Below are 27,755 nucleotides of genomic sequence, written 5' to 3'. Positions count from 1 at the left end.
CTGTAGCTTATTTATGTAGGTTCAACCTTGAGTCCCAGAAATACTAAATCTTTAAATCTGCTTAAATAAAATAAAATAAAATAAAATAAAATAAAATAAAATAAAATAAAATAAAATAAAATAAAATAAAATAAAATAAAATAAAATAAAATAAAATAATAAAAGCCAGAACAGTCCTGCTCTCATAGATGCCTAGATACAGAAAAGCAGAATTAGTTGATGGTGCCATCCATACGCCTTAACCAGATCCTCTGGAAGCCCTGGGAAATGCACACAGCCTCCTGCTTATGAAGAGGTTAAAGCAGGCAGAAGCCAGGTCTTTGACTAAAGCAGGGGCTTAGCATCCTGGTGCTCCTTGCACCTTTCCCAGGTCTGCCAAGGCCACACTGTGGGACCACGGGGAGGTCCCCAACCCCCTCCCTGCCTCAGTTTCCCACCCCTGGTGCAGGGATGGGGACACAGCAGATGCTCCAGCAGCCAGCGGTGGCTCCCTGCAGGAGCAGCAGCCCTAGCTGGGGAACAGGATCAGGGACAGCGGGGTTCCTTCCTGCCCCCTGGCCCTGGGACAGCAGCACCACGCTGTTCGCATCCAGACAGCTGGGAAAGGGACCTGCAGGGAGCAACTTGCCCTACTTGCCCTTCCCAGTCCAGCCTGGGCTCACCACAGCATGACAAAGCCCATCGATGCAGAGAGCCCGAGCCCTGGGAGGCTGGCAGGAAGATCTCCTGTTCCTCCCAGGGAACAATGCCAAAATCACAGGGGGAAAGCTAGGGGAGGGGGTGGCTCAGGCTTTGCTTTTCTTCCCTCTGTCTACAGAGCAAACAGGACAAAGCGACGTGCTAACAAATGTGCTTTATTGTACATTTTCCATGATCATTACGGATTTTGTTAAGCTGAAGGATTTTGTTGAACATTAAGGATTGTTTTTTTCTGAACTTGATTGATCAAAGTTCCATGTTCGGCTAGTTTTGGAGGTTTCGGTTCAACCTCAAGTCCCTGCCTAAGTGTGACCTTAAGGTAATACCCAGCAGCAGCAGCAGCAAGCACTGGCCCCAAGGGCTGCATCACCCTGCCAGCTCCAGCCTGGCCCTGGGCTTTGTCAGCAGCATGGGGGCAGGAGGGATGGGCTGGATCCTCACCCCATGCCACCAGCTGTGCCACCAGCTGTGTCACCAGCCCACACCATCAGAGAAAAGACCCAGTGGAGCCCAATCCAGAGTCCAGTCACCAACCCTCCTTAAACCAAGAATCAGATTCTTTACCTTCCCTTCTATCTATTTCAATGACTGATCCTTAAAATTAAATATTTTAGATTCTTACAGAAATTTAAAAAAAAAAAAAAATGATAAAACGGTGATTAAAATCACAGTCAATTTGCAATGCTTTCATTGAAAGTACCCAAGCAATCAGAAATAAAAAGATGTTAAGAATCAAAGCCTACTTTTCAGAAATGTCAATAATATTCCAGCGCAGCTTGCCCACTGACCTGTGACTCAGCAGGTCGCTCACAAGTATCAGTCTCACAAACCTAAGACTGGCCACGTTCCCAAAGCTGAAACACCACCGATGTCCACACAATTATGTCAGAAAAAAATTTGGCCCCAAACCTCCATCTGCATTCAGTGCAAAGAGCCAGGCAGCGACTGAAATCCAGGTTTTCAAAACATTGCACAGGTTTGGAAACAAACTGGTCCTTTCCTGTTCCCAAAGCATGGGGCAATGCACTGAGTCCTACCGACACATCTCCTGAATCATCCTTTCATGCACAAGCCTGAAGAAATAGTCTGTGTCCTTACATGAGAGAATTACTCATGAGATCATACCGAGCCCCCGTCTCCACGGTCCTGCCAGGAGCACCCAGCCCATGCTGCCTCCTACCCAGCCAGGTTCTGATACACTCACTCACGTTGGGTTGCATGGAAATAATCCACTTGCCTCCACCCAGGGCTGCTCTCCAAAACGAGGAAGGGTATCAGAAGCTGGAGCAGCACGGCTCAGTAGCTTTCACAGGGGGAGAGACATCTACCCACAGATGCTCGACACTTAGAGGGCTGTGCAGGTAACAACCACCTGTGAGGGACAGCTGAAATTCTCTGGGAGAATCTGTGTAAGGGGGGGGGGGAAGGATCTTCAGAGAAAATCAAAATCGGATGTTGTGGCACCGACTAGTATTGCTAAAAATAAAATTTAATCCGAGGGTCCCATGCAGTGTGGGCAGCCATGGGGTCTTCTTCCTGCGCATGCGCTGACGATTCCAGTGCCCAAGTCCTAAGTGAGTGAGTCCTTCCCCTGGGGTGGCTTTGTTCATATTTTATTCAGTGCACTAAAAGTGACATTTTCTACAGCTGGCAAGAGCGATGTGGCATTTTCTGCATGGATGTTAGCCCATGCAGGGAAGGTCCCCAGCTGGAAGATGCTCTTGGCCCACGTGTTCATAGCCAAGCTAAGAAGCAGAACTCCCATAAGATTCATGAGCAACCCCGTTCTTGCCTACAAAAGAAACACAAAAGCAACTGGTGAGTTTAGCCTGGACATTTACAGCATGTGAAGAATGAAGTTATTTGAATATAAACGTTATAAAAATGTAAGGTTTAATTGCCATTACTATTAACAACATTTTAAGTGGGCTTTCTTAAACCACTCTGCAGATGCTTATCAAGCTTTGATCCATCAAAAATATTAGCATCCATTTAGCCACAGGAATATGAGGTGGAACTAGGACTGAGCTTATAAGCTTTATTTCACTGAGTTGCGAAACTTCTGCACCCAGAAACCTCTGAAGTTGAGCTGCTGACAGTGGCAGGAGCAGGAGCACGGGCTGAGAGGTGCTGAGGACAATTAAAATCAGTTTTGCCATCACTTGGAGCCATGGCTCCAAATCTCACAGGCTCCTTTTATATCCCTGTGCCTTCCAACACTGCAGTATGAGATTTCTGTCTTTTCACATGTTGTACTGGTAACATGCCTGAAAGTTACTTTCTTCAACATTTCACTCTGATTGATTGTTTTCAGCATCTTGTATATCTAAAGCAACTCACCATATCCTTGACCATCAAGTGTCCAGAAGAAAATGCAATTGAGTTAGGAGGTGTTGAGACTGGCAGCATGAATGCGTAGGAGCATCCTATAGTCCCTGGTATCATTAAATAGAGGGGATTTACTTTCAGACGAATGGCCTTGAAAAACAGAAAGGAACAGAAATTGTATCTCGGGGATTAGGAGCGTAAGGCGGATATAATTAAAGGATGCAAGTAGTTAGCGCACTGTACAGAGCCATATCCCCCACTCTGTGACAGATAATAATGTATCTCACCAACAACATCTGAAGGATTATTATCCAGCAGTGTTCCCATTATGCCACAGGCCCTTGCTTTGTTGCTGCAAGGATTTCGAAGTGCCTAAAGCCCCCTCCAGGAGCAGGAGACCCGTACGGTGCCTGTCCCAGCCCAGCCACCATAAACCTGCCCTCTGAGCACTGGGCTGTCTTACCAGTTCAGCCAAGACAGGCAGGAAGATGATAATAGTGGCCGTGTTACTGGCAAACTCTGTGAATAAGGCGATGACAATCGTGATGAGGATGACTGCCACGGGCGGGGGTACACCCTCCAAGGGGTGCAGGCGGCCTCCTATCCACACAGACAGGCCGGACTCCTGCAGAAGGGAGAGCACACAAGCTGCAGCGTGGGGCTCCTTTCCTCAGATCCTTTCATAGATCTGAAAATTGTGTACGACCTTCACCACCCACGCAACTGCAGTGTCTTCAGGGGATCTAACAGCAAACAGTCTGAAAGGAGTTGCAAGATTTGTTAACTGTTCCTTACTTATCTGCTGCGCGTTGTTGTAAGGGGGAGCTGAGAAACATGCCTTCAGCTGAGAAACACCTTTTTGGCATTGTGACACTGCAGGAGCAAAATTTCCCAGAGCCAAATGAGAGCCCCAAATGGCACCGTGACAAAATGCAGCTCTGCTGCCTCACCTCACAGCCCTTCGCCATGGCAAAGCCTCCTCCGAGCAGCAGGATAATGTTCCAGGGCACGGTCTCCTGGGCCTTCCTCCACGTCAGCAAGGGCTGCATCTCCGTGTTTGGTGCTAGACGAAGAGAAAACCCCACATCAAGCACCCACCCAAAGAGGAGCACGTCCGTCACCATCTGACATCGACATCATCAGCCTGGCATCAGCACCAAAGCTCACTAACCATGAGTTGTTGTTGATTAAAACATGCATAAAAACATTCTCTTAAGCTAGACACTTAAAAGATCATTTACCTTAATATCAGAAAACAAGATCTTAACAAAAAGGAAGAGAAAGGAAATTCTAGCATTTGAGGTTTTATTTGAGGCTTCCTTGGAGAACTTCTAACATCGGGTTAATTTCCTTTCTGTAACAGGCACAAACATTGTCCTCAACAGACGGGAGTCCATGGAAGAAGGAAATTTTCTACCATTTGAATCATGAAGATGTTCCTAATTTTCCATTCGCCATTCAACTACCCTGGAGTTTTACAGCAAAGAACTCCCATCTCCCCTGCAGCCCATCTCTTAGTACATGATGAAGTGAGCTCTGCCATGTGGAAGGATGCACTAATGGGGCTGTAATTTTCTGTTGAACAAGGGCACAGCTATTTTACCCAGAGGAGGCCTGATTAAACATCTTCCTGCAGTCTGGACAACACAACAAATATCAGTGAGTGCCACAAGCCCGTCTGCTAGGGCAGGTCAACACTGATTTTTAACACACACAAACACACAGAGTATCATCTCTGACAGCAGCACGAGCAAGCGAGTCATTCCTGCAACAGGCAGCAGGGCAGTGACTGCTGAACCTCTGCTGGCACGTCAGACAACAGCCTCCATGTGTCCTAGCTGTGTCCCCAAGCCAGCATGGCCCTGCAGGTGGCACAGTCCCAGGGTGGGACGTTACTGACCCCAGGCAATGGCAGGGATCCTGCCCTGGGGGTCTCCTACTCACCTTTAAAGTCAAACCACCACCTGAAGGAAGGCTTTTGGGAAGGGAAGAAGAAGAGAATGATCACGATGGTGATTCCTGTAACTGCATCTGAGATAAACCTGTCCAAAAGCAGCAGAAACACTGGTAAGAAGCACAAGCCTGCAGAATTGCAAAGTTTAAGGGAATGGAGATTTACGAACGAAGTTTACAAGTTTCCATCAGGTTTGAACAACACTTGTTCACAGTTCTTTTCTTTTTAATTCCCTGTAGAGCTATATTTCTAAGATGGGCTGTGAAGAACCCCATGCAAAAACTGCCCCAAAGCCCTGCAAATATATATAAAAAAAAAAAAAAGACTAAATTCCCCCCCCCCAACAGCAATGCTCCAGCAGTTCTGCCCACGGAGCCGTGATCAGTCCATGAGGGGTTGCGAGGACAAATATCCCAGCTCCTCACAGGGAGCAGGAGGTGCAGAGCCCGGACCACCTAATTTATAAGAGCTCTTTGCAAAATGCTCAGACTGTAAGCTGAAAGCCAGGCTCCACCCAACAAAGAGCTTAAGCATGTGTTTGATTGTAAGGAGCTATTAACTGATGAGGAAAAGTCCATAACTACTTCGTTCTATTAAGGAATCATTTGTTAAGCTGGGGCATTATATACAGAAACGAACAAACAAACAAAAAACTATGAAGGTCTCTTCTGCTTAGAAATAACAACACCCTCCCTGAGATTTAGCAATCCCCAACTTCTCTATCCCTTTGTCTTCCCAAGGTATGGATGTCACAGGGGAGATGAATGTGTAAAACAGATACGATAGCACATACAGTCAGCTCCTCACTCTCCAGACCTCCAGTGAAATCAGTGGATTGCATAAAGAATTCCACATAAATATGCAAATATGTGTATAGACAGTGTGTATTCCCCACACTCAAACCCCAGGGATGGCCTCAAACACACATATGGAAGAATTTGCAGTGCCAGCTTCCCAGTGGGCTTCGTATACCTCCTCCACAAGACAGAAACAATTAAGCTCACTCTGGAACTTGGGGCTCAATTTAATTTATTCCAGGAAACCTGAGTAACAGTGTTCAGCAATGCAACCAGAAACCCAAGAATCTCAGACTTGGAAATGCTGTTGAAAAATGTGGCAGTGGAATGAAAATAAGATCTTACCCTGGTGCAAACAAGCTCGCCCAGCCTGGAATGAATTTGGGGTCCCTTGAGAAAAGCATGATTGCAAACATGCAGAAGAAGAAGAAAATTGCCTGTTCTGCAAACCTAAAACAAAAGGAAATGTAGTTAAAATGTTGTGCTAATGGGGTGAGGCCAAGATAGGGCAAGTATCGAGTTCAGGCTGCAGCGGTTGGGTGACAAACTAGGTGGCTTCTCTAAAAATAACTACAGGGGAATACTGGAATAGGTTACAAATCTATTTACAGATGTTGGTATTTGCCAGCAGTGATCTCTTACTGGAAGATATCAAGGACAGGAAATATGGGCATCAGGAATGCCCAGAGCAGATGTCACAACATGCCTGCAAAATTGACCCTGTGGATGGGGCAGAGGGGAAGGGCCAAGCAGCTTCCCAAGGTCATTCCTCTCATCACTGCCCTCTGGGATGCTCCTAAGGCACGGATTGGGCTGATACTGATCAGCTAGGGGTGGTTTTACTCCAGTTCAAGCCATGTAAAAGGACAGCTAAGATTCAAATCATATATGAGACAGCAGGAACAACATTCCCCAAAGTCAAAACCTAAACAGTATCCCTTAGACACGTTGACTAATAGCAGGGGGATCTTTAAATGGCAGTATCATACTCTAAGCTAAGGTTTGATTCTAGTGTGGTCAAGATTTATCCAAGACAATGCCTTAAAACTCTGTATAAAACCTCTCAGAGCACAAGGAAGGGCATGTAAACTTGGGAAGAAGCCACTTGCACTGATTTGAAGTTACGGGGTTGCTAATCAAATTGGTCGAGCATGGCTTAATGGGCTTTCTCGCTCCTAGACCTCAAAGTGGGACTTTGATTCTTCAGAGACATTTTGCAGGCTGCTCGATAATGTACTGAATGGAACAACTAAACCAATTTCTTTCATTTACAGCACAGGCCCAACCAATTGTCTTTGAAGAACCACTCCATTTTCCACACAGCAGCAACAATTACAATGTCGATAGCACGACACAAACATCTCTGAATTCTCCCAGCATCACTGTGAGCATAAGAATATTATTTTACAGACAGAGAACCACAGACCTTTTGAGGTTAAGACCTACAGTTTCAAAAACCTTCACCAGCCCTGGTTGCCCAGAATATCAGTGGCTGGTTGGATATACCTATGCTTTGATTCTTGGAGATACCTAGCCTTTCCTTTTTCCCCCTTTTTGGGCATTTCTCCTAAGTCTAAAACTCTTATGCTTCTTTCTGGTGGCTTCCATCTATGACCCTAATCATTGCAACTTCAATGTTTCTTCCAGAAGACAAGACTTCTGATAAACTACAAGAAGAAGCTAAGTGTCATATTCTTTCTTCACATGACTCATAACGTTGAATGAGTTATTTAGAAAAAATGACCTACTGCATAAAATGGATTTAAATTGTTTCCATAGGCTTTCTTTGAGCAGCTCTTAAGATTTCTTAAAGTATATCCACAATCTATATGATTTATATTTATTATATCATTCATCAGCCTCCTCAGCAAATACTTCCTGCCTTGCAGAACAGCTACAAACAGGAATGCACAAATCTCCAAAATTCAGCTTGTATTGGTTAGTTACATAAAGCAAACAGGATTGCTTTGGTTCCTGGAGCAGAAAAACTACAAACAGTAATTAAACAGCCCAGCTAGAATCCACTCAATAATATGAACTTTGTTCTTGATAAGATTTGAGTACAAGCTGCTATTTGCTGTTATTCCTGTTAGTGAAAATGAAGAGGAGGGAGCATGCACAAAAGTAAACTTCACTGCATCATGAATTGAGTAGAAATGTGTATTTCATTTTCTGCTTAAAAAAAAAAAAAAAAAAAAAAAAAAAAAAGACTTTCCCTCAGTTCACTCCCCTTCAGACAGGACATTTCCAACCCACTTGATTTCTTTTTCATTTTGGTCCCAGCTTGATGACTCACTTTGTTGGGCCCAGTTTCTGATAGTCCTCCTTTATCACTTCTCTGGCACGGACTTCTGCGTCCACTCTTATATTTGACTTTTTTGTTCTCCAGCCCCTGCCAAGAGACACAGTTACATCGTCAAATGTGCCCAACATCACTGGCACCATCGTGAAGGCTGCGTTTACTACTGCAGCATGTGCACGCTCGGTGAACCCCTTCAGTGCCTGCTCTGCAAGCTTCAGAAAGAAACTTCTTCCCAGAGGAACTCCCCGCGGCTGCACGTCTCTCCAGCTCTGTTTGGATTATCTTCAGCTCACCGAGAGTGGGAACAGCCTGGCAAACAGAGCCCCACGCCTCACAGGGTGCAGCTGGATGTGGATATTTCCTCCCAGTCATGACAAGACACAAGCATGCTGGTGGCCACGTCCATGTGCACAGATAGGGGAATTTGTACAGCCAGCAGCCCCAATGACACTGATAGTGAGCTTGGCTCATATTTTGAGGGCATGCTTTCTGATATATTAGGAGCCCAGCTCTGAATAGCAGTGGAAAAGCCCTGGTGTCACCTACGGAGCCTGTCCCCTGGCACCAGGAGCACACAGCTCAGCAGCACGCAGAAAAGTCTGCAGCAAGCTGGGCAGACAGCGGCTGGATGGGACACAGGGATGAAAATGCAGCAAAGCAAAGCACCTTAAGTACACTGACTGTTCAGCAGGATTGAGGAAGAAAGTCTGCTTTCATACAAAAGAAACCCCACAGAGGGTAGGAAGTTTTGTCTCATTTATATTCTACACTGTTTCCCCCAGCACAGGCTGTAATTGCCAAAAGAAAATCCCGGCAGTGCAGGACTTCATCATCTCTAGCAGATAACTACCCGGGCAGAACACTAGGCAGCGGGTGACACAGAAAATGAACCTGTCCCTTCACTCCTCATGCCACTTGCAATTTCCTGGGCAATCTCACGATGCTGCAGAGGCTCAACAAAAATGTGGGGAATTTCTCCATGGCCGGGAATGTTAATGTGCTCCTGGCTAAGCCTCTTAGCCTGGTATGCTGACCGCACACGCCGTTTGATCCTTTGGAGCATGTGCATACAAATGATATATTCATGTCTCACACTTCACCTCCCATCGTGTCCCATGCCTGAACTAGCCCTGCCTGTGACCTTGGTGAAACTACAAAACCCAATGTCCACACCAGCTGCATCCAACAGGCCCTGCAGTGCCTGAGCATGCTTCATTCCATCACCATTTCAATGGGAAATCATGGCCAGGTCTTCTGTACAAAAGAATTGTTGATCATCAGGAATTTCTGAACCTCAAATAGATGTACCTGTTTTTTTGAGTCTAGGAGGGTGCTACGAACAGCAGCTTCATCTTCACTCAATCAACCAACACCTCAGCCTTTTAATGTCTTTTGGATTTAAGCAAAGCCAGCCTGCTAGTGTAGCGGCGTCCCTCTGTCTGTACGTTTCTGCTCATACAGAAAGGCCAGCCGCTCTTTCCAAGCTGTTGCAATCCCAGCAGCCGAGCGCCAGCAGACAGGCAGCTGTACTTGTGCAGCCCCACAGTGTCCCTCCTGAGGCACTTTGCCACTGGGGAATTCTGCTCTGTGCTGGCCACAGCTATCCCAATAAAGCCGGGCTCCATGCGGACAGAGAGGAGCCAAACAAAACAAAAAGCATCACGTTCTCCGAGCAGAAGAGACATTTCACATTTTGCCAGGGGGTTCGGCCAGCAGAATTACCTTCTCTCCCCTCACCTGCTCAGTTGTGCCATGGCTGTGCCCCAGCCCTTAGTACAGGATGCATGAATCCAGGCTCATGCAAGCCCTGGGCACACAGACGCAGAGCGGCTGGGAGCCAGCGGAGCATCCCCCGGCTGTGCATGAAGCCCCCCCAGCAATTTAAGGAGCGGCGTTTGTCATTTTCTAGCTTGCAACTTTCCCATTGATTTTTTTTCCTGCCTCTGAGACAATGTAAATATTTGGACACCTGTTCTCTTTTTTTTTTTTTTTTTCCCCTTGCTATTTGTGTTTGTAACTCAGAATAACAATTAAAGACTTTTCTATCTATTAGAAGTTCTGTATGGTCCCTGGAGGAAGCAGGACTAGGAGTTTGTTACTATCACGTATGAGAGTGTACAGAGGGAAAAAGGGCTCCAAAATAATCTGTGCAGCACCACTGCAAGTGTTTTAAGCTCTGTACACTCAGGGTTGCATGCGTGCAGCAAAGGTTTACCAGTAAAACACGTTACTCTCAGTTATAGATTAACGCGTTGTTGTAAAACGAAGCCCTGTTATGAAGTAATCTGTTCCAAACCCAAGTTCCAGCCCTAGGAACAAATCCTAGCTCTGACGTTCCAGGAGATTTCTGTTACTAATTCCAGGGCAACCGAGATTTCACGCTGGTCTTCAAAGTCCGATCCTGCTTTCCCTCCTGCCAAAGCAGTTCTGCCACTGACTTACACCAGCCCAGGTAAGGCAGTGAAACAACCTCAAATAATTGTGTTTCACTGAATGCACGTGTAACACACATTCTCTACATGTATTTCAGCCAGGTATGAGATTTCTGTAACCCTGTTCAATCTCAGCAAATGTCTACGGCATGCATCGAAATGCTTGAAACTGCCTGCAACCTGAGATGGTAGAGTGGGGACTTTTTAAGAAGCATTCAGCCCTAACCCTGATACTTCTACGGCAGCCTATTTTAACAGCCAGCATCTACCTGAATGCCAGATCTCTAGGGGCTGATCCTGAGCAGAGTGACTTTGTATCACACAGCTATTTCAGTGTTATGTGGCAATGCCCATCTGCAGGGAATCTGCCTGGTCTGACTCTGGTGGGTTTATTCCAGTCTTCACCCATGTCTGCAGCCCAAAACTTTGCATGCAGTCACATTTGCAAACGGGTTTTGGTGAGAGCCGTGAAAACACTACTGTTTCATTTGGTGTTCAGAGATTTTTGCTTCTTCAGTGTTTGCTGAGCAGTTGCACAGCCGTTTCCTCCTTTAACCCCTTCCCAAATCACCCCAGCCCCTTTCTGGACAGACCACAGCCACCATCGGGGCTGCATTCAACCCTTCCCCTAGCAGTCAGCTAGCGGCAATAAGCAGGCTGGGAGCAGAAAGCAGATGCTCTGAGTAGGAAAGATAAAAGACTCTCTTGTGACAGCAGCGCTCAGAAAATGCTTACAGAACTGGGAGCATTTTGCTGAAGACAACACACACACAGCTTCTTAAAAACAGAGGATTTGTTACACCACAAGCACCCTGAAGTTAGCGATGAAACCCTCCACTGTCAAGCAGATGATTGTGGGTGATATTGTTAGACTTAGTATGAGAATCATGACGAACATGTATTTCACAATGCTGGTGTAACCAGAGCAGTGTGTATGCGCAGGGAATATAAACATACCTCAGGTTGATTCCTCCATACAGGATGGAGATCCATAGCCATCCCACGAGAAGAAAAATCAGCATTAAAGGAAATGCAAACATAAACCAAGAACCAAAGTTCACCACATCACATTCTGGAAAATAACTAAGCAAATGGGGAAAAAATCAAGTTAATGCAAGAAGGGAAAACCACCCTTCAATTTAAGGGCAAACATCTGAAACCAACAGCAAAATACCCCACAAATTCACCAGTTTAAGAACATTCCCTTGTGTGCACAGCACCCATCTGGGCTCTAGCTGATTTGGGGAGCACAGGGGCAACCCCTGGGCTACCCAGCCAGGCACAGCTCACCTAGCCCAGCTGTGCAGGGAGAGACTTGAAAACCTCTCTCTGGATGGCTGATACTCTTCTACAACAATATTCTTCAACAGTCAGGATTAAGTAGTGCAATAGCTGCTGGAGGGTCTGAACGTGAACTTCACCGGGATGTTGCACAAGCCTGGGAGAGCCTTAACATACTGCTTGTGGAGACCAGAATTAAGAAGCATCTGGAGGCTCTTAGGATGGCCCAACTCTATGCTCCTAGGAACACAGGAGGCATTTTTTATGCCTAGGAAAATAGGCCAGAAGCAGTGGGTTCCTTATTTTTCCTTTCTACCACACAGCAGCAGATATAATTGCTCACAGAACACTACTCAGCCCTTTTTATGACAACCCTTACGAGCCTAATTTTAAGCAGGTGGTAAAGTCCCATTAAACGCGGTGGGGTTAAGAGCAGCAGTGAGGTGACCCACACAGGCACTGAGAACCTGTTCAGCACTGCTCAGGCTGGTGCAACCACTCTCTGCCTTCATCCACTCACAAAGTTTCCTAAAACATTCTGGAAGGGCATGAATTTTCCAAGCTAGCTCTCGGCACAGAAGGGAATTTCCCACAGGGACAGAGATTACATCTCATCTGTGCAGGATTTACACTGGCAGACAGGCAGGTCTCTCCAGGACAGCCTCCCATACCTCTTCAGCTGTCCCAAAAGGATGAGGTTTGGTGCGGTTCCTGTCAGCGTCGCCGTTCCCCCAATGCTGGCTGCGTAGGGGATTGAGATGAGGAAGCCCTTCCATATATTTGTTTTGTACTCTTCCTCCTTCTTTAAGTCTGAGAGCGCATCGCTGGCGACCTCCTTCTCCTCCGTCAGATCTTTGCTTTAAAACAGTCCAAAAGAGAATCCGGTGAAAGCCCTGGTTTAAACACAGCACAGCCGATACAGAGCCTGACAAGAAGGCAAACTCCCAGTTTTTAGAAAGCCAAGCTCACGCTGCCCTCTGGGACACCTGGGCAGCTCCGCATGGCAGGAGAGGGCTCGGAGAAGCACCAGGCGGGACCTGCAGGTGTGCAGAGCACCCTCAGTGCCTGAACGCTGCCTGTGCCTTGGCAAGCCCCTAAGCCACTTGAAAAACCTGGCATAAAGTGCTCAAAGGAACACAAAAGGAAAATTTTGATAGCACCGAGAGGAAAGAAACTCCTATTCCTGAAGAGCTGTTTCTTTCCCATCGTTGTTATCAAAGCAGGACTGTCAGCACTGTGTAAATCCTAGTGGTTTTACACCACTGGCTTCACACTTTTGATGCTCCTGGGAAAGCCAAGGAACTGTTTTCCAGCAGAAGACACCTCTGGTACTGCTCCAGGATAACTGGAAAATCCCTGCAGTGATGCGGATGTGTGGAAGGATGCTGGACACAGAGAGGAGGGGTTCTGTGGCCAGTCTATAGCGACTGGGAGCTGTGGTGCAATCAAAACATTTCAGTGATTGAATTTCAAATTCCTACATCTGGGTCTAGCTCAGGGGATAATGCTCTGTCTCAACTCTCTAATACAAACTTAATAGTTAACTTACTCCTCAGTACTTGCCAGAAACTGCATCTCAGTTGGTACAGTGTAAAGTTTATTCTGCTGTAAAGATGCTGAAAAAGAAAGATTAGGACTTTAAAACAGTTCAAAGCATCTAGAAAATCCTCCTCGACCCAAACAGCGGAAGGCAGCAAACTGCCCTTTACCGAGGAGGGAGCACACAAACGAAGGGGGAGCTCATGCCATGGTGACGGGGTCAGGAGCACCCGGAGGGGACAAACCAGCCTGGCTGCTGCTGCCACCGCTCCGGGCCTGCTGCAGCACCCCGCTTCTCCTCCAGCACCCAGAGGTGCTCCCTCCTGATGCTACTTCTGCCGCTGCTCAGACCCTGGGGTATTCCAGTGTGGGCAGGGGCGCCGGGGTGCCACATATCCACGTATGGGCTTGGGTTAGTTTTTTTGGGGGGGAGTTAACCATAGCTTGTTAGTAGGAAGAAGAGCTGGGCCTGGTGTATCCCCAGGACACATTTCCCGAGGCTGAGCAGGAGCGTTCAGTGCCTCGGAGTTCCTCCTTCCCCCTGGGAAGCTTGCGAAGTCACCATGCAGCTGTTTTTCCCTCTTTAATGGACAGTGTGGGACATATTTGGGAATTAGGCTTTGTACCGGGTCCCCCGACACCCACCTCGAGAGCAGAGAACCCTTCCCAAGCCCACCACCCCCTCCACAACTGGCCAGGCAGCTCCTCCCAAACCCCAACCTCAACACAAGTTTGGAGCTGCCACGGGGGGACTTGATGGTGCACACAGTCCTCAGGGACCCTCCTGCATATCTCATGGGCTTTGCCCCAGTATCCTTGTCACCAGCCACAGGGAAGGCAGCCAGGACTCAGCATCACTTGGGGAAAGGGTAAATCTTGACCAGAAGGACCCACATGCTCTTCAGCAGTAAATTGGGAGGTGTACATCACACTGCCACGCACATATGGGTGTGTGCCCCAGAGAGAACTCAGAAAGAGAAACCATAAGATAAACCAGAAATGCAATACAATCACTTTTTTTTTTTTTTTTTTTTAACCTTATCTCATCTTAAGCCTCGTAGCAGTTGTAGCTCTGGCTCATGGCATGACCACCTGAGGTTGGGAGCAGGGATATGCTACTAAACCCTATTTTCCATATCCTCTGTAGAACAGGAATGTTCAGGAGTTTCATCCACTGTTAGTCCAGGTCACTATGGGCTCTGTACCTGTCCTCAGGCTTTGCCTGTTTTTGGTGCATCCCTGCACCTCCCTGGGCCAGCCAACCACTGTCACCCACCACAGCCACCCTATCAGTTCCCAAACTTCCCTGCGCCCCTCCTCAGGCCAAAACCCAACCATCTGTGCCTGTCTGTGCCCCTGACACGGAAAGCAGTGCGTGGAGAGCAGCCACTGGTCAAAGTCTCCAGACTCGCACACGTGAGTGCCGAGGACAGCCCCCTCATTGTGGCTCAGTGAGCCAGGCCATTTTGCACTGTCATGTTTTACACATGGCTAATTTACCGAATCAGAGTTAATTGGCTTGGACGCACACATGCTGAGCTTTCATTCCAAGGGTGCTGCGTTAGAGGGTTGTAATTAGAAGAACATTAACCTGTGGCTGACTGTTGATCCCCCATCAGATTTAGCCCAAGGCCTCTCATCGCTGATGTCCCATTTAAGCCATAGACACATACATGTATTTCATTCCACTTTTTAACATTTTTCCAGTTTTCCCCTGTTAAGCCCAAACTCCTATCCCATCTGGCCAGGATCACCTGTGAGTTACCTCTCAAGGAAGGTCTACGAAAGGCAACCATGAGAAGGAAAGGCAGACTTTCTGCAGAACAATCATTTCCTATGAAACTCGTAAAAAGGGGCTGAAAATTTGTACAGGTCCGTAAGTCAGAAGAGGAAAAAACAAACAAACAAAAAAAGAACACTGAGCTGGGACCTGGCCTTGCATGGAGCAGCATGAGACAGATTCAGTGGCCATTTCACTCAAATACTTTGTATATCTTAGAGGCAGAAAGATTTATCCTAGAGCAGTTTGGCTTTAATTATATTTCTATTGCTCCTAAAAAAAATAAAAGACCCCCTCAAAATATTTCCACCCACTGGAGAAAAAAAAAAAAAAAAGCCTGCTTGCTGGTGATCAGTTCGTAATCCCACCTTCACCTTGAATAACCAGAACCAGCTGAAATTTCAAATGCCAAAGCTCATCTGAATTCTTGTATCAGTAGCTAGTAATGTAAAAACGAGGAACAGATCTACTCCAAAGCTTAGCTGTCATGAACTCAAGCATGCAGATCTACTCATCTACAAAAATTTGTCCACATGGTTGAACGTGAGCATGGCTGATTGCAACCTGGAGGATCTCACCAGCAGAGAAATATTTGATCAGAGACATCACTGTATGTGTGCATGTGTATGGTTCCCCTGTATTTATTACAAGTCTCTACCTCAAAAGAAAAATACATCATCACACAATCACATCATAGTTGCAAAGCATCATTTTATTCATTCTTCTACTTGCATCCCTCTCCCTTTGCTGGCTTCTCTCAGCACCCTAAGCATTTTGAGCCAGGGACATTAACTCTGTGCTTACCAGTGTCTAGGAAAATGGGGGTCTTGTTTTTATATGTTCCTAGACTGCCCTCACAACTACACACTCAAATCAGGTCAGAGAATGGGGTCAAGAAGGTTAAAAGCAGGCTCACAGAACACAGTGCTTCCTTACAATAAGAAAACATAGCAAGAAGGTCAGTGGGGTTGATTTTACTACACGTGCATGGTCAAAAATTCATAAAGCAAATGTGATAAAGCAGCCTAGAATGCAAACACCTCATGATTGCTAGACATTAATGATGAATTATTAGATCTTTAGTATTAGAGTATGCATATTTCAGTCCTCTTCTGAGGACTCATTTTCCTGCGTTAGGTCTCAGTGGAAACCCAAAAGCCATTGTTTTTAAATTGCAGAGACAGAAGAACATCTAATTAGTGTGAAAAAGAGAAGCCATGACTACTGATCGTACTATCAGCAATAACTGCAAAGGGGACTTCACTGCTTCATTTCCTTTTTTCTGTTTTTCGTCCCTGTCTGCCAGAATCCCAAACTCCTGAGAGGTGGTTGGAGGAAGGCTTGCTCTGACCGCATAGCCCTGACCAAGCCTGTCCAGCACCTGCTCACTCTCAACACCAAGTGACACCGAGCTGGATCAGGGGACATCATGCAGCACTTTATAAATATGTGTTCAGCCTGCTAGCCCTGCCTTTCATCCTCCCCTTCTCTCCCAGCTCAAGCTCCAGTTTCACAAGGGAGGAAATAGGAAAACAGAAGAAATGACCTGTGCAGAAGCACGGGAAAGCCGTGTGTGCTGCCACGGAGGGGCTGCAACCTTTGCCCATCCCTGCAGCACAGCAGCATTACACAGTACACAGCTGTAGGGGTAACTACAGCACCCCTCAGCCCCGGCCACCCTACAGCAAGGCACCTTACAAACCCCATCATCACCACATCCCAGTGGGCACGCAGAGCTGAACTTCAGCTTGTGCCAGTCACAGGTCTGGGGACCACCATTTCTCATTTTTCCAGACATTTCCAACTCATAAGCATTGCCTCTGGCATGGCATACGGAAGGAGCAGGATAAGAGCGAGCTTTATGTCAATACCCTTCCACCACAGTAATTAAATAAATATTAAAATGGGACCAGCACTGGGGCATATTTGATGGCAGCAGGGCAGACCTCAGCTGGCTTATACTACTGCCCTGTCTCAATTACCTTGGATTTCTTCATGTTCCCTGTTCATATTCTTAGAGGTGTCCTTCTCCCCAAAGAGGCTTTTCAAAATTGCATTTGCAATCGGAAGCATCATAGCTGTGGAGGCAGTGTTACTTAACCACATGGACAGGAAGGACGTTGTCAACATCATCCCTAAAATTAACCTGGAAGAGAGAATAAAGAAAAAGCTGAATGTCTTGAGTTTGGCAAGTGTTAACACATTCTAGCTACAGGAAGAAAAGCTCATGTGTGGGGATATCATAAAATTAATAGGAAAAAGCAGTGTGTGATCAGGGCTGTGTCCCCCCATGGACACCTCCCAGTCCCCACAGTCACCTGGCTGGCTGCACTCCCACCAGCATCAGGACCCGGAGGGCAATCCTGCGGTGCAAATTCCACTCCTCAATGGCTGAAGCCATGATTAAACCACTGAGAAAGAGGAAATTGGTGTCTAAAAAATACTGCGGGCAGACTTTGTTAGACGGGAGGATGCCCAGGAAGGGGAAGAGGACAATGGGCAGCAGGGCTGTCACAGCCAGGGGCAGCGCCTCTGTGCACCAGTACAGGGCCATCAGTAGGATCACGTAGAGGCATCGTCCTTCCTGCAAGAGAAACAGAGAGGAAAAGCAAGATGTGGTGTTAGAGAAATCTTCTCAGTTGGAGACACTGAGACAAGCAATACGCACCAGTCATTCCTTCAGGGATACTGTATTTCCCCCACATTGTTCCTATTAGGGGAACATGTTCTTCCCTAGATTGTGTAAGGGGTTACACATTCTCTGAAAGCACAGCAAAACCCAAATCCTCCTCAATTTCCTGAGCTTCCTATGTGCTGCAGTGTGGATGCAAGGAAGCTCTGGAGAGAAGGAGCTGCTCCTTCACATTGACTTGGGGTGCTAAAGCTCAGCATGCACTGCTGCTAGGGCAAGAGCTGCTAATATCTTTAGGTGTCCCCATACCTGACAGCTGCTATTCTCAATGTTTGTGCTTTCCCTCCAACTTCCACAGATCAGGCTTTGCATGGCTATGAGAAAACAGCTTTCAGACACAGATGCATTGAGTCCCCCTGTTTGTAATAGGAGGCACACAGAAAAGCTTCTTTGACTGGATCAGGGTCTCCAGAGAGATCCGTTAGAAACCTTTCCAAGGCAACCCATCCCAATCCCTCAGGAAATCAATAAATCAAGCTCTCTGGTGCCATGCCACATCCTGAGCGTGGAGAGCTTGCCCCAGCCTGGTACCTCCCATGCCAAGGTTGGCGGACACCCAGCGCTCCCGATTCATTCATCCCCCCAGAGGCACAACCGGAGCAGAGCCACTTCTCCTGACATCCACAGCTTAAACCAGGAGCTATGGAAAGGAGTCAAGACAAGGAAAGGAGTCAGGACAACGGCCCCAACCTGAGGAGCAGAGCCCGGGGCAGCACCTGGGGGGTGGATGGAGCCTGATGCAAGGCGAGAAGCCGGAGCCATTGGCCGCAGTGGGGCTGAAGGGGCTTATTGTCAGTTGTGAGGCAGGGTGCCCACAGCGCTATAAATAACTGCCCAGAGCCGTTTGGAAGCCACAGAGCTATTTATTTCCCCGCTCTCTTCCAGCTTGTCGAACAGGTTGAATTGTTTCTCAAAGGCACCTCTGTGCCTCCTCCGCCCGGACCTTCCTCCCCTGCCCGAAGGGCTGAGGCTCTGCCGGGGGGAGTCCAGCGCTGCTCCCAGGCTCTGTGTGAAGACTTTTGGGGAGAGCAGGGCCCAGATGAAGCTGCTGAGAGCACAGCAAGGTGTGAGCAGGTAGGGCTGAGCCAAAAGGCATCAGGCCACCTGCAAAATGCTCCCTTCAGCCCACTGGCACATACTGAGACACAACTGGGATTTGTCATCAAACACGTCTGAAAACTGGCAAGTGACAGAAGTTGTCGTTCGCCTCTAGCCTTCCAACTTCGTGTCTGACAAGTAATTTAGCTTGTAAAATTCAGGTGCCTCCATGCGTGTGGAAAAGACAATACCAAAGAGCCAAGAACAATTTGCTTCAATTACTGAATAGCTATCAAATACGTTAATCACAGGAGAGCTACCGCATCACATCAGGTTCCTAAGCCTTGTATTCAAAGACCACTTATAGTCCCAATTTTAGATCATGGTGCGCTGAAGTACTACACATAGTGAAGTAAAACCTCTCTGTTCCCAGAGCTCGGATCTGGCAGCCGGTGGCTCCCGTGAGCTCCTGACAGCTTTACTTCCCCAAAACTTTGCTGTGCAGCCCAAAAAAAGCCAATACCACTAATTTCTGCAGAAGCAAAAATTCACACTTCAAATGTTTGCACACTAGATGAGTGATTTCATTCCCATGGCAACTAATAATTCCTCTTTGCTCTGGCTCTTTCTGTATACCAAAGAAATAGTTTTGCTCTCATTGAGTCATTTTCCATTCAGTCTCTAAAGGCCATAAAAATTATTTTTTTTCTCCCAATGGCAAAATGTTCTTCAGTTTTCTGCAAGGAAAATTGCACCAGCAAACTTCAGAACAAACAGTTTGCCTCTTACAGTGGTAGAGCGACTGCAAGTATTTAACAACACCTTGGTATAAGAGCAGATCAGTGAAGATTCCAATTGACTTCATTAAGCAGATGAAGTATGAATTAGAAAGGTAATTACGAACTAAGGGATATTTATTTTCTAGTGTATGGAAAATGTTCTGGGAAACATTGCAATGAAATACAGCATGAATCTAAAAACTAATCTTCATTGTAAGATGAAAAGCCAAGGGGTAAAACCGAAACTGGGCAGAGAACTGCTGTATGGAGAGCTTTACTGAAATTATGAAACCCATCAACATGACCAACCTATCATCAGCAAACCTCTTTAAACATAAAGCTGCAGTAATGTTTGTCAATCCTATTCTACCCCAAAAGAAGACAAACCGCACCTACGTTAAATAACTTTTCATTTAAAATAGGGCAATCATTGAAAAAGAAAGGAACAAGACCACTTCAGAATAACTCAGCTTTGGAGTAAGTGTTCCAAAGATTGAAAACGTAAAGTCATTCTTAAAATTGAACCAAACCCTGTTTGTTTGTTTTTCCCCAAAATATCTTACAAATGTTAATTACTGCCCCGGTACCCTGCAAGTTGCATTAGTATACCACCAGCAAATGCTAACTGATGTCGGAAGAATGGTCTTTCATGGGGATGGTCACAGCTGCCCCCAGGAGCAATCCCACCATCATCTCCTATCCCTCATCCTTCGACCACTCTGCTGTGTCACTCCTTTCTACTCCTCTCACCTCCAGGCAACTTTGTTTTGTGCTTTGTTTGTTTGTTTGTTTGTTCGCTTCAAAATAAATCTATCAAAGGTCAGGGAGAAAAATGGTAGCAAATACAAACTTTTAAATGGGTCTTGTGATCGGGTTAATTTTATAACCATTTAATGATTTCCAAGAAAGTGCTCCGTGGCTCTGGACTAGAGCAGCTCTCCTTGCTGTTGCACAAGACCCTCAGGAGTGACCTCTGCCCCTCCAGACACAGATGCTGTCTTCGCTGCACTGAAGGCACCGGGGATTTTCCACGCTGGGAACCTGCTGAGTTCCAGCAGGGGCAATCTCCCACGGGCAGGCGGGCTCCTGGAGGGGAGACGGGGAGGTGAGGTGCCCTGGGGAAGAGAGGTTCTGGCAGGGTATGTGGGTCAGATGAGGAGAACCAGTTTGCCCAGGCATGGCACCAAGGCATAGGCATGCATGAGCCATCAGTCCCCACTACCAAGCTGAAGGGGACACGAGGAGCTTCTGCCAGACCTCGCTCTCTAGCAGGCCCAGTAAGATCCCAGACAGTCCAGTGCTCACAGAACCCTGCCAGATGGGCCCGGTGCTTGAAGAAGCCCTACCCTAAGGGTCAGACAAGCTTTGGGTTTGCTCCACCAACCTCTGCATGTGCATCCTCACAGCCTTATTGCCTCTTGTGGGCTCTCCCCAGCACCCGTCCTATGACCAGACAAATGAGGGGCCTACAGGTCCCTCCAGAACCCAATACCAACAGATATTTTGGCCAAAATCAGAGCTTTTCAAGCCCTATTATCCCACTATCCTCACAAAGAAATATCCTATCAACGATACTCAGAAGTACGCAGTGCAAAAAAGTACTGGTGGCTTTTAGCATCTTGCTGACAAACTGCCCTCAGTTTGCAACCCTGACAGCGTTACTGGCCATCTTGGCCACAGACTGTTCTCCAAGGGGATGGGTATTTGAATCTGATTTCTCCTAATACAGCTCCTGCAAACATTATGTAATCTGGACATAAAACAAGCCCTGTTTACCAGCATTCCTGCCAGTGGAGCTGTTTGGCTCTGGGTATTTGCAGAGTGGCTAGAAAGGGGCCATTAGCACAGGGGCATAAGGTCTTACAGCTAAAGTGAATGCTTGTGAAGATATTTTGCTCTGGAGTTACACCAAAAAGACAAAGCTTATAAAGCACTTAAACTTTTTGAAGTGTTTTGTAATTCTCATCTTTTTCTCTGCTTCACAAACAAGACAGCTGGAGCTCAAAGTGGGCAAATTGACCATGACCATGGGAATTCATGGCACAGGCATCTTCCAGAGAATCTTCCTTGCCTTAGAGGTCTGAGCCTCACACTTCCTCTTGGAGGCAGCAATAGGTCCTACAACTTCAAACACTGATGGACGTCAAAGCTAAAACAGCACCATATGAAGTAATCTCCATTTCAGCCTAATTTTAAAGATAGATCCAACATGTTTTCATAGAAAAAAAAAAAAAAAAGAAGAAGAAACATTTTCTGTGATGGTGAAACCACCGCAAGTTTAGTGAGCTGTTCCTACAGTTAATTAACCTCACTGTTAAAATTCTGTTGTGGTAACCTGAACATCATTCTCTGCATCTGGTTTTATGCTTTACCTTTATCCCTCAGCCTAGACCTCCCTTCCCCAAACTCTGCTCACCGTGGATGTGCTCTCATACCTGTGGGTTGTTTTTGTTTTGTTTGGTTTGGTTTGTTTTTTGGTTTTTTTTGAAAGAACTTGGCCAAGCTGCTGAGGTCTTTCACCATGTGGTGTGTTCTCCTGTCCTTTGCTCATGCTGATGCTTCTCCAGTTTGTCAAAGTTGCTTTGGAACTGTGGAAGCAGACTGGGAGGGCATTCTGGCAAAAGCCACGAGCTCAGCAAATAGCAGCCTGGTAGATTCTCACTGCACTTGCTTAACTTTCATGTCTCTGTGTACAAACACCACATTAATCCTCTCCTCCAAGCTGTGGGTACCCAGTCGTGTTCAACTAATTACGTGGTGTCATCTCAAGCAAATATTTTCATTTCCCTTTAGTCACTGTCATGATAGAAATATTTAATATGCTATGGTATTGTATTACAAGTCCAGAACAGAAATACTGTACTGAATACAGCTTTTTTCTGCATTATCCATCTAGCAACAGAGTATCCTGATTCAGATTTCTTTTGTGTCACACACTTGAAATACTGCTCATCATCTGCAACACCCTGCCCAGGGATTTCTTTGTCAATTCTTTCACATCCCTTTTCATGTCCTCTATGGTTCTTAGCTTCCAGTTAATATTAATTCTTGTCATCTGTCCTTTTCCCACCACGAGCATTGCTGCTTTCAGTTCCTCTGTGCCAGCTTGCTCTGAGCCAGGCTCGCCTTATCTCCATGCTGGTAAATGGTAGTCACCCAGCTGCCAGTTATCCCTCTTCTTCCCTCATTGAAGGTCTTCCTCTTACCTCTTTTAACTGATCATTACATTCATGAAATTGGCCTTTCTAAATCACCAAGTGTATATATAAAACAAAGACTGACTTTGTGCATGAAACATAAGCAGGCTGCAGTCACTATTTCACCTACCAGGCTGATCTCCTCAGCGCTGCCCCTGCCCACCTGTGCTCCTGCAGCACGGCACGCAGTGGGCATCGCTCCAGCCCGGAGTCCAGCTCCCTCTACTTCCCCACACACCATGCCCCACCACATCGCCTCCTTTAGCATCATCCATTCCTCCCCAGTGCCTTCCTTTGGAGATGGCTTTGTTCCTTGCTTTTGAGCGCAAGCAAAGCCATTTTTCTTCTGGAAGTTCCTAAAGTCTCCTTGTTCTCATCAGGAAGACTCATTACATCCAAGTCAATGTTAAATGGCTCTATGTCCACTGAGGAAGTCAAGCCTGTTTTCTGAAGGCACTGGGACCCATTCGCCTGCTCAGAGCTCCTTTTAGCAGATTTGGCTGCCTCAGCTGTTACCAAGCCAAGAGGCTGTAGACATTGAGTTCATTAGGAGCTGTTGGAACAAGCTCTTTGCACAGCTCATTAAAAGTGCCCCCCATGCCCCTTCCAGCAGAACAGTTCCTCCAGCCCCTCCTGCCCTGCCGAGCTTTTTGCAATCATTCACAGCTCCGCGAGCCGGGGGGTCGCCGGCACTTCCGCTCACAGGACAAAAATTTCAGCCATTTCAGCAGCCACCAGAGCGGGAGGTGACACGGACCCTTGTGCGGAGAGCCGGGTGCTGGGAAGCCACCCAGAGCCTTTCCCTGTGCTGTGCTATGTGACGGGCACAACCCATTTCCCACTGCTCCAGCCACGCTTTGGGGAGCACACCCAGAGGGCTAGGCAAACCTGCTGGCAAAGCAGAAATTTCATTTCTCTATTCAGAAGAAAGGAGACTGCTTACAAAAGCACTGAGACAAGTTTCCTTCTACAAGACTGCAGCCTACAAAGGGCATCAAATACCAACAAGGGGTATTAATATCATGTCAGCACCAGCCCTGACGTTCCACCTCCAAAAGGACACGCGGGGCAATTTGGAGATCAACTGCTGTAGGGTGATAGCTGTTGAGGGCTTTAGGAGTAGCATGCAGGTGTGGAAGCTGGAGTTCAGCAGCCATAAGTAAGGCCAGACCTGATGTATGATTTTTCCTCTAAGGATTTTGCTTCCAGGGAGAGGTCACCAAGGAGCAGGCTTCACTGGAAAGCCCACTGCACACAGGCCATGGGGTTTCGCCAGAAACACATCTGAGAAACCACATCCTACTTGTGGTTCTCCGTTATGCAAACTGTAGGTTGTGATTTCTTGGTCTCCAGAGACAAGTGAGATGCTGCCCTTGAAGCCAAACCTCAGGTGGCTTTTTAAGGCTCTGATCCCTCAAGTTCCCATAATTGCTGAGCATCTCAGTGGGGAGAAGGCAAATTCTGGCTTGATGTGAGATTTTAGCACCCACAGAGCAGGAAAGTACTGCAGAGATGCCCCTAAGACACCTTCTCTCATGAGGGAAGCCTCCTCCTGAGACTTGCAGGGGCTGAGCCTCACTGCTTCTCATCTCTGGGGTTTCTCTGACACCCTGCTGCACAGTGACTGTCCCAGCAGGACATGGGGCTCTCCAGCCCATCCAACCCTCCCATGATCCAGCTGTGCCAGGACTCAGCCTAAAGCTTGGTACAACAGCTCTGCCTCCCCCAGGGGCTCCTCCTGCCCCAGCCTCCTCTCTGTGGGTGCCCTGTCTTGGACAGTCTCCCAGTACCACCAGCAGCAGACCTTAACTTGAATGCCTTCTGGGATGGAGCTTGCTGAGTGCCCAAGGCAGCTCCGGTGACGTGGCTGCCCAGGACAGCTGAGGCTGGACTCCAGTCCCATGTCGGGACAAACCATGACCTGTGCAGTGCAGCTGGGGGCACACATCTCCCATCACACAGCAGGATAGCTTCCAAACCCCAGCAACACCCAACTCCCCACTTGCTGAGCCCTCACCTGCTCCTGCTCCCTGCCCCCCGTGTTGCCACGCTGCTGTTAGAAGTGTAAACCCTTCCATTTGCTTCCCACTGCCCCTGCAGCTTGGCTGGAGCACAGCTCTGGATGGCTGAGCCTAATCCCATGTTGGTGCAACAGCAAACTTCCTCTCTTGCTGAACAAACGAGGGGCAATTTTGTGTTGAAACAGCAGGTGAGTCACTGCCCCCTGAACGCGACCCGGTGCAGCGGTCTGGTTACTCACAGCTGCAGGCTGAACGCAGGGACAACTTGGGGAGGGCGCAGCAGGGCTGGCCCTAAGCATCCCACTGCTTGAGCAGCCACGCTAGCAGCAGTGTCAGCGCTTTGACAGCAGTGATGCAGGGACTGGACAGACTCACGGCTAACTGTGGCACACGTGGCGCTCACGGGCACCCGAGCACAGATCGCTATCATCAGTGGGCATTCAGTAAGGCCATGCCCTCTCCTTCCCTGCCCTGCTGCTCCTTCAGCTTTGTAGCTGGAAGCAGCTGCACTTTTCCATCTCCAGTCTGCCCTTAATGCAGCCGATCAGCCTGGGCTGTGCGAGCACTTCTTTCTCCGCAGGGCACAGGGAGGAGCGCGCCCCCAGCGCTGCACGGCTGGAGTTGGGGCAGGCAGTCCTGTTACACCAGCAGAGGGTTTTTTTTCCTTTCTTTCCCAAACATCCTAATCCCTACAGTCGCTCCATCAGTATACTTTTCCACAACTGAAATGGGCATCGGAGGCAGGGCTTTCCCTCAGCACAGTGCCAGGTTCATCTGTGATGAATTACTCCCGTGATTAACCACTGCCTGGCTCAGACGTGAACCTGTGCAGGGTGCACAGCACATCTCCTCGCCCTATAACCACAGCTCCAGAGTTTACAAGTGCCAGAGTCAAACAGGGAAACATTAAATATCATTGAAGTCACTTGTTCAGCTGCAGTAAATGAATGTACAAACAAGTATGAGCTACTTATGACTCTGAAAGGGGATGAAGTACCTGTTATGCAATGTGCTTTTTGCTCTGAGGCAAACATTCAATATATTCCTATTAACAACTCATCCAAATAATGCAAATTAGAAAGAAAAAAAATGAGATTACATCCAAAGAAGGGTTTTCTCTTTTAATATATTGTGTTATTAATAAAGCAATGGTCATAGTATTATTATTATTTTTTTTAATTCAGGTGACTTATTTTGCTATCTTGAGTATGAAGGTTTCACTGACAAGCACTACGCCAGCAGAAGTAAATGTCACCTCCGTGTCCTTACAGCATCTGAATCACTCTGTAATCACTACGTGCTGAACATCGCTTATTTTCTGATATAAACAATGTCACTCTCAAATGGATCTGAGTCAGAATACATGGGTGAAATCCTGAGCCTACTGAAGTCAGCGGCACAAAATTTCCCAGTGACTTCAGAGCCCCATGGACGTCCACCCAAGGATGCTCCTGGTGCAGGACAGCTGTGTTGTACGGGACAGCTGCAAAACCTTCCCTCTCCAGCTTTGCCATAGACGCTACTTGACGTGCAGCCCATCTCACACACCAAAGCCCAAACTGATTTACTCCACATCTATGGAACAGCACAATCACCACACTCGCAAAGCTTTTTCAGACACAGCCTCTCCCCAGGAGCCTCCCGGAGCAGTGCGAGGCACCTGCAGCCCCGCTGCCTTCCCAGCGCCCCAGCACAACCCCGCTGCCCACCGCTCTCACCCGGTCCCTCTGGCAGTGCAGGGGATGGGGTGGCAGGGCCAAGTGGCACCACTGTCCCTGCACACAGGGGCTTGCCCCCAGCCCAGCTCTGCATGCAGCTCGCTGCAGGACACTGGCTGCAACCCAGCTTCGTGCCTCAGTTTCCCCAGCGCTTCTTTCAGAGCCACTGATAGAAACCAGAACAAGGCAGCCGGGCATTGGCAAGAAGTTGCAGTTAGCGCCACTCGGTTTGAGAACCATGGGCTGCTTGCACCTTCCCAGCGCCTACACAAGCAACAAAAACACAGTTCACTTGATCTACCCCCTCTTTCCACTAAAAGATTACCACAACCCCAAGATGCCTCCTCCGCTTGCACCCTAAGGACCTGTGGTGGTTTTTAGGCTTCGGGGTCCCTTTCCTCCATGGGCAAACCCTACAGGGGTCCCTGGCGAGGGTCAGGGGCTGCGGCAGGAGGGCAGCGAGCTGCGAGCTGGGCCCCTGCGTGTCCCCAGCCCCAAGCTTCGCACTTTGTGTCCCCAGTGCTGAGCTCCACACTGCGTGTCCCCAGCCCCTATCTCCATACACCACTCTGCACCCGATGTCAGCGCACCCCATTTGTGCTCCCGGTCCGCGGTTTTGGTGGCCCCCAAACTGCAGCCCCCTCCTCGCAGCCCCCCACGGCACGTTCCTCTGCTCGGTGCCCCCGAGGGGCCATGCCCTGCTCGGTGCCCTCACCCCACATCCCCAAACGCGCACCCCCGAGGCGGTGGCACCCCCCGGCAGGCGAGCTCCATCCCCACCCCGTGCCCACCCCCTGCGCCCCAAAACCGGTGCCCCCACCCCCTGCCCTCCCCCGGGCGGTCCTTCGGGCACCCCCCGGCTGTGCCGGGTACCTTGGGGGGCAGGCTGAGCAGCACGGGCACCAAGGCCAGGGGGGCGCACAGCAGCACCAGCACCCTCCGCACGCTCCACACCTTCTTCACCAGCGCCCCCAGCGCCGCCATCCCGCGCCCCGCGCCCCGCGCCCCGCTCCGCCGCTTTATCCCGGCCCGGAGGGGAGGGAGGAGGAGGAGGAGGAGAGGGGGGGGATGAAGGCGGCCGCCCCGCCCGCCGGGAGGGGCACCCAGCGCCCTGCCCGCCCCGCTACAGCACCCTGCTGCAGCGCCCCGCTATGCTATAGCGCCCTGCCCGCCCCACTGCGCTGCCCCCTATAACACC

The 27,755-nt window shown here is 48.3% G+C and overlaps 1 protein-coding gene across 1 annotated transcript; it reads right to left on the bottom strand.

Annotated features, from left to right (window-relative positions):
• Positions 1-835: 835 nt before the first annotated feature.
• Positions 836-27,541, bottom strand: SLC13A3 (solute carrier family 13 member 3). Its single transcript, XM_032198383.1, has 13 exons — positions 27,431-27,541; positions 17,431-17,696; positions 17,095-17,258; positions 13,343-13,409; positions 12,465-12,650; positions 11,470-11,595; positions 8,075-8,170; positions 6,124-6,228; positions 4,972-5,069; positions 3,978-4,090; positions 3,491-3,652; positions 3,040-3,177; positions 836-2,491 (listed from the first exon to the last, which is right to left on the bottom strand). The coding sequence occupies exons 1-13, from the start codon at positions 27,539-27,541 to the stop codon at positions 2,306-2,308; spliced, it is 1,818 nt and encodes a 605-aa protein (XP_032054274.1). The 3' UTR covers positions 836-2,305.
• Positions 27,542-27,755: the final 214 nt, after the last annotated feature.

The sequence above is a fragment of the Aythya fuligula genome, chromosome 16 (genome assembly GCF_009819795.1).
Source record: "Aythya fuligula isolate bAytFul2 chromosome 16, bAytFul2.pri, whole genome shotgun sequence".
Taxonomy (NCBI): Eukaryota; Metazoa; Chordata; class Aves; order Anseriformes; family Anatidae; genus Aythya; species Aythya fuligula.
The sequence above is the reverse complement of the archived record's forward strand: the minus strand, read 5'-3'. Positions and strand labels throughout refer to the sequence as shown.

Bases quoted from the DNA above. Each gene is read 5' to 3' on its own strand.
- SLC13A3 (XM_032198383.1), bottom strand. From the start codon at position 27,541: ATGGCGGCGCTGGGGGCGCTGGTGAAGAAGGTGTGGAGCGTGCGGAGG. The intron at 17,697-27,430 runs GTACCCGGCACA...TTTCTCTTGCAG, and splicing joins TGCTCAGCCTGCCCCCCAAG to GAAGGACGATGCCTCTACGT. The intron at 6,229-8,074 runs GTGAGTCATCAA...CTTTTGTTTTAG, and splicing joins CAGAAACTGGGCCCAACAAA to GTTTGCAGAACAGGCAATTT.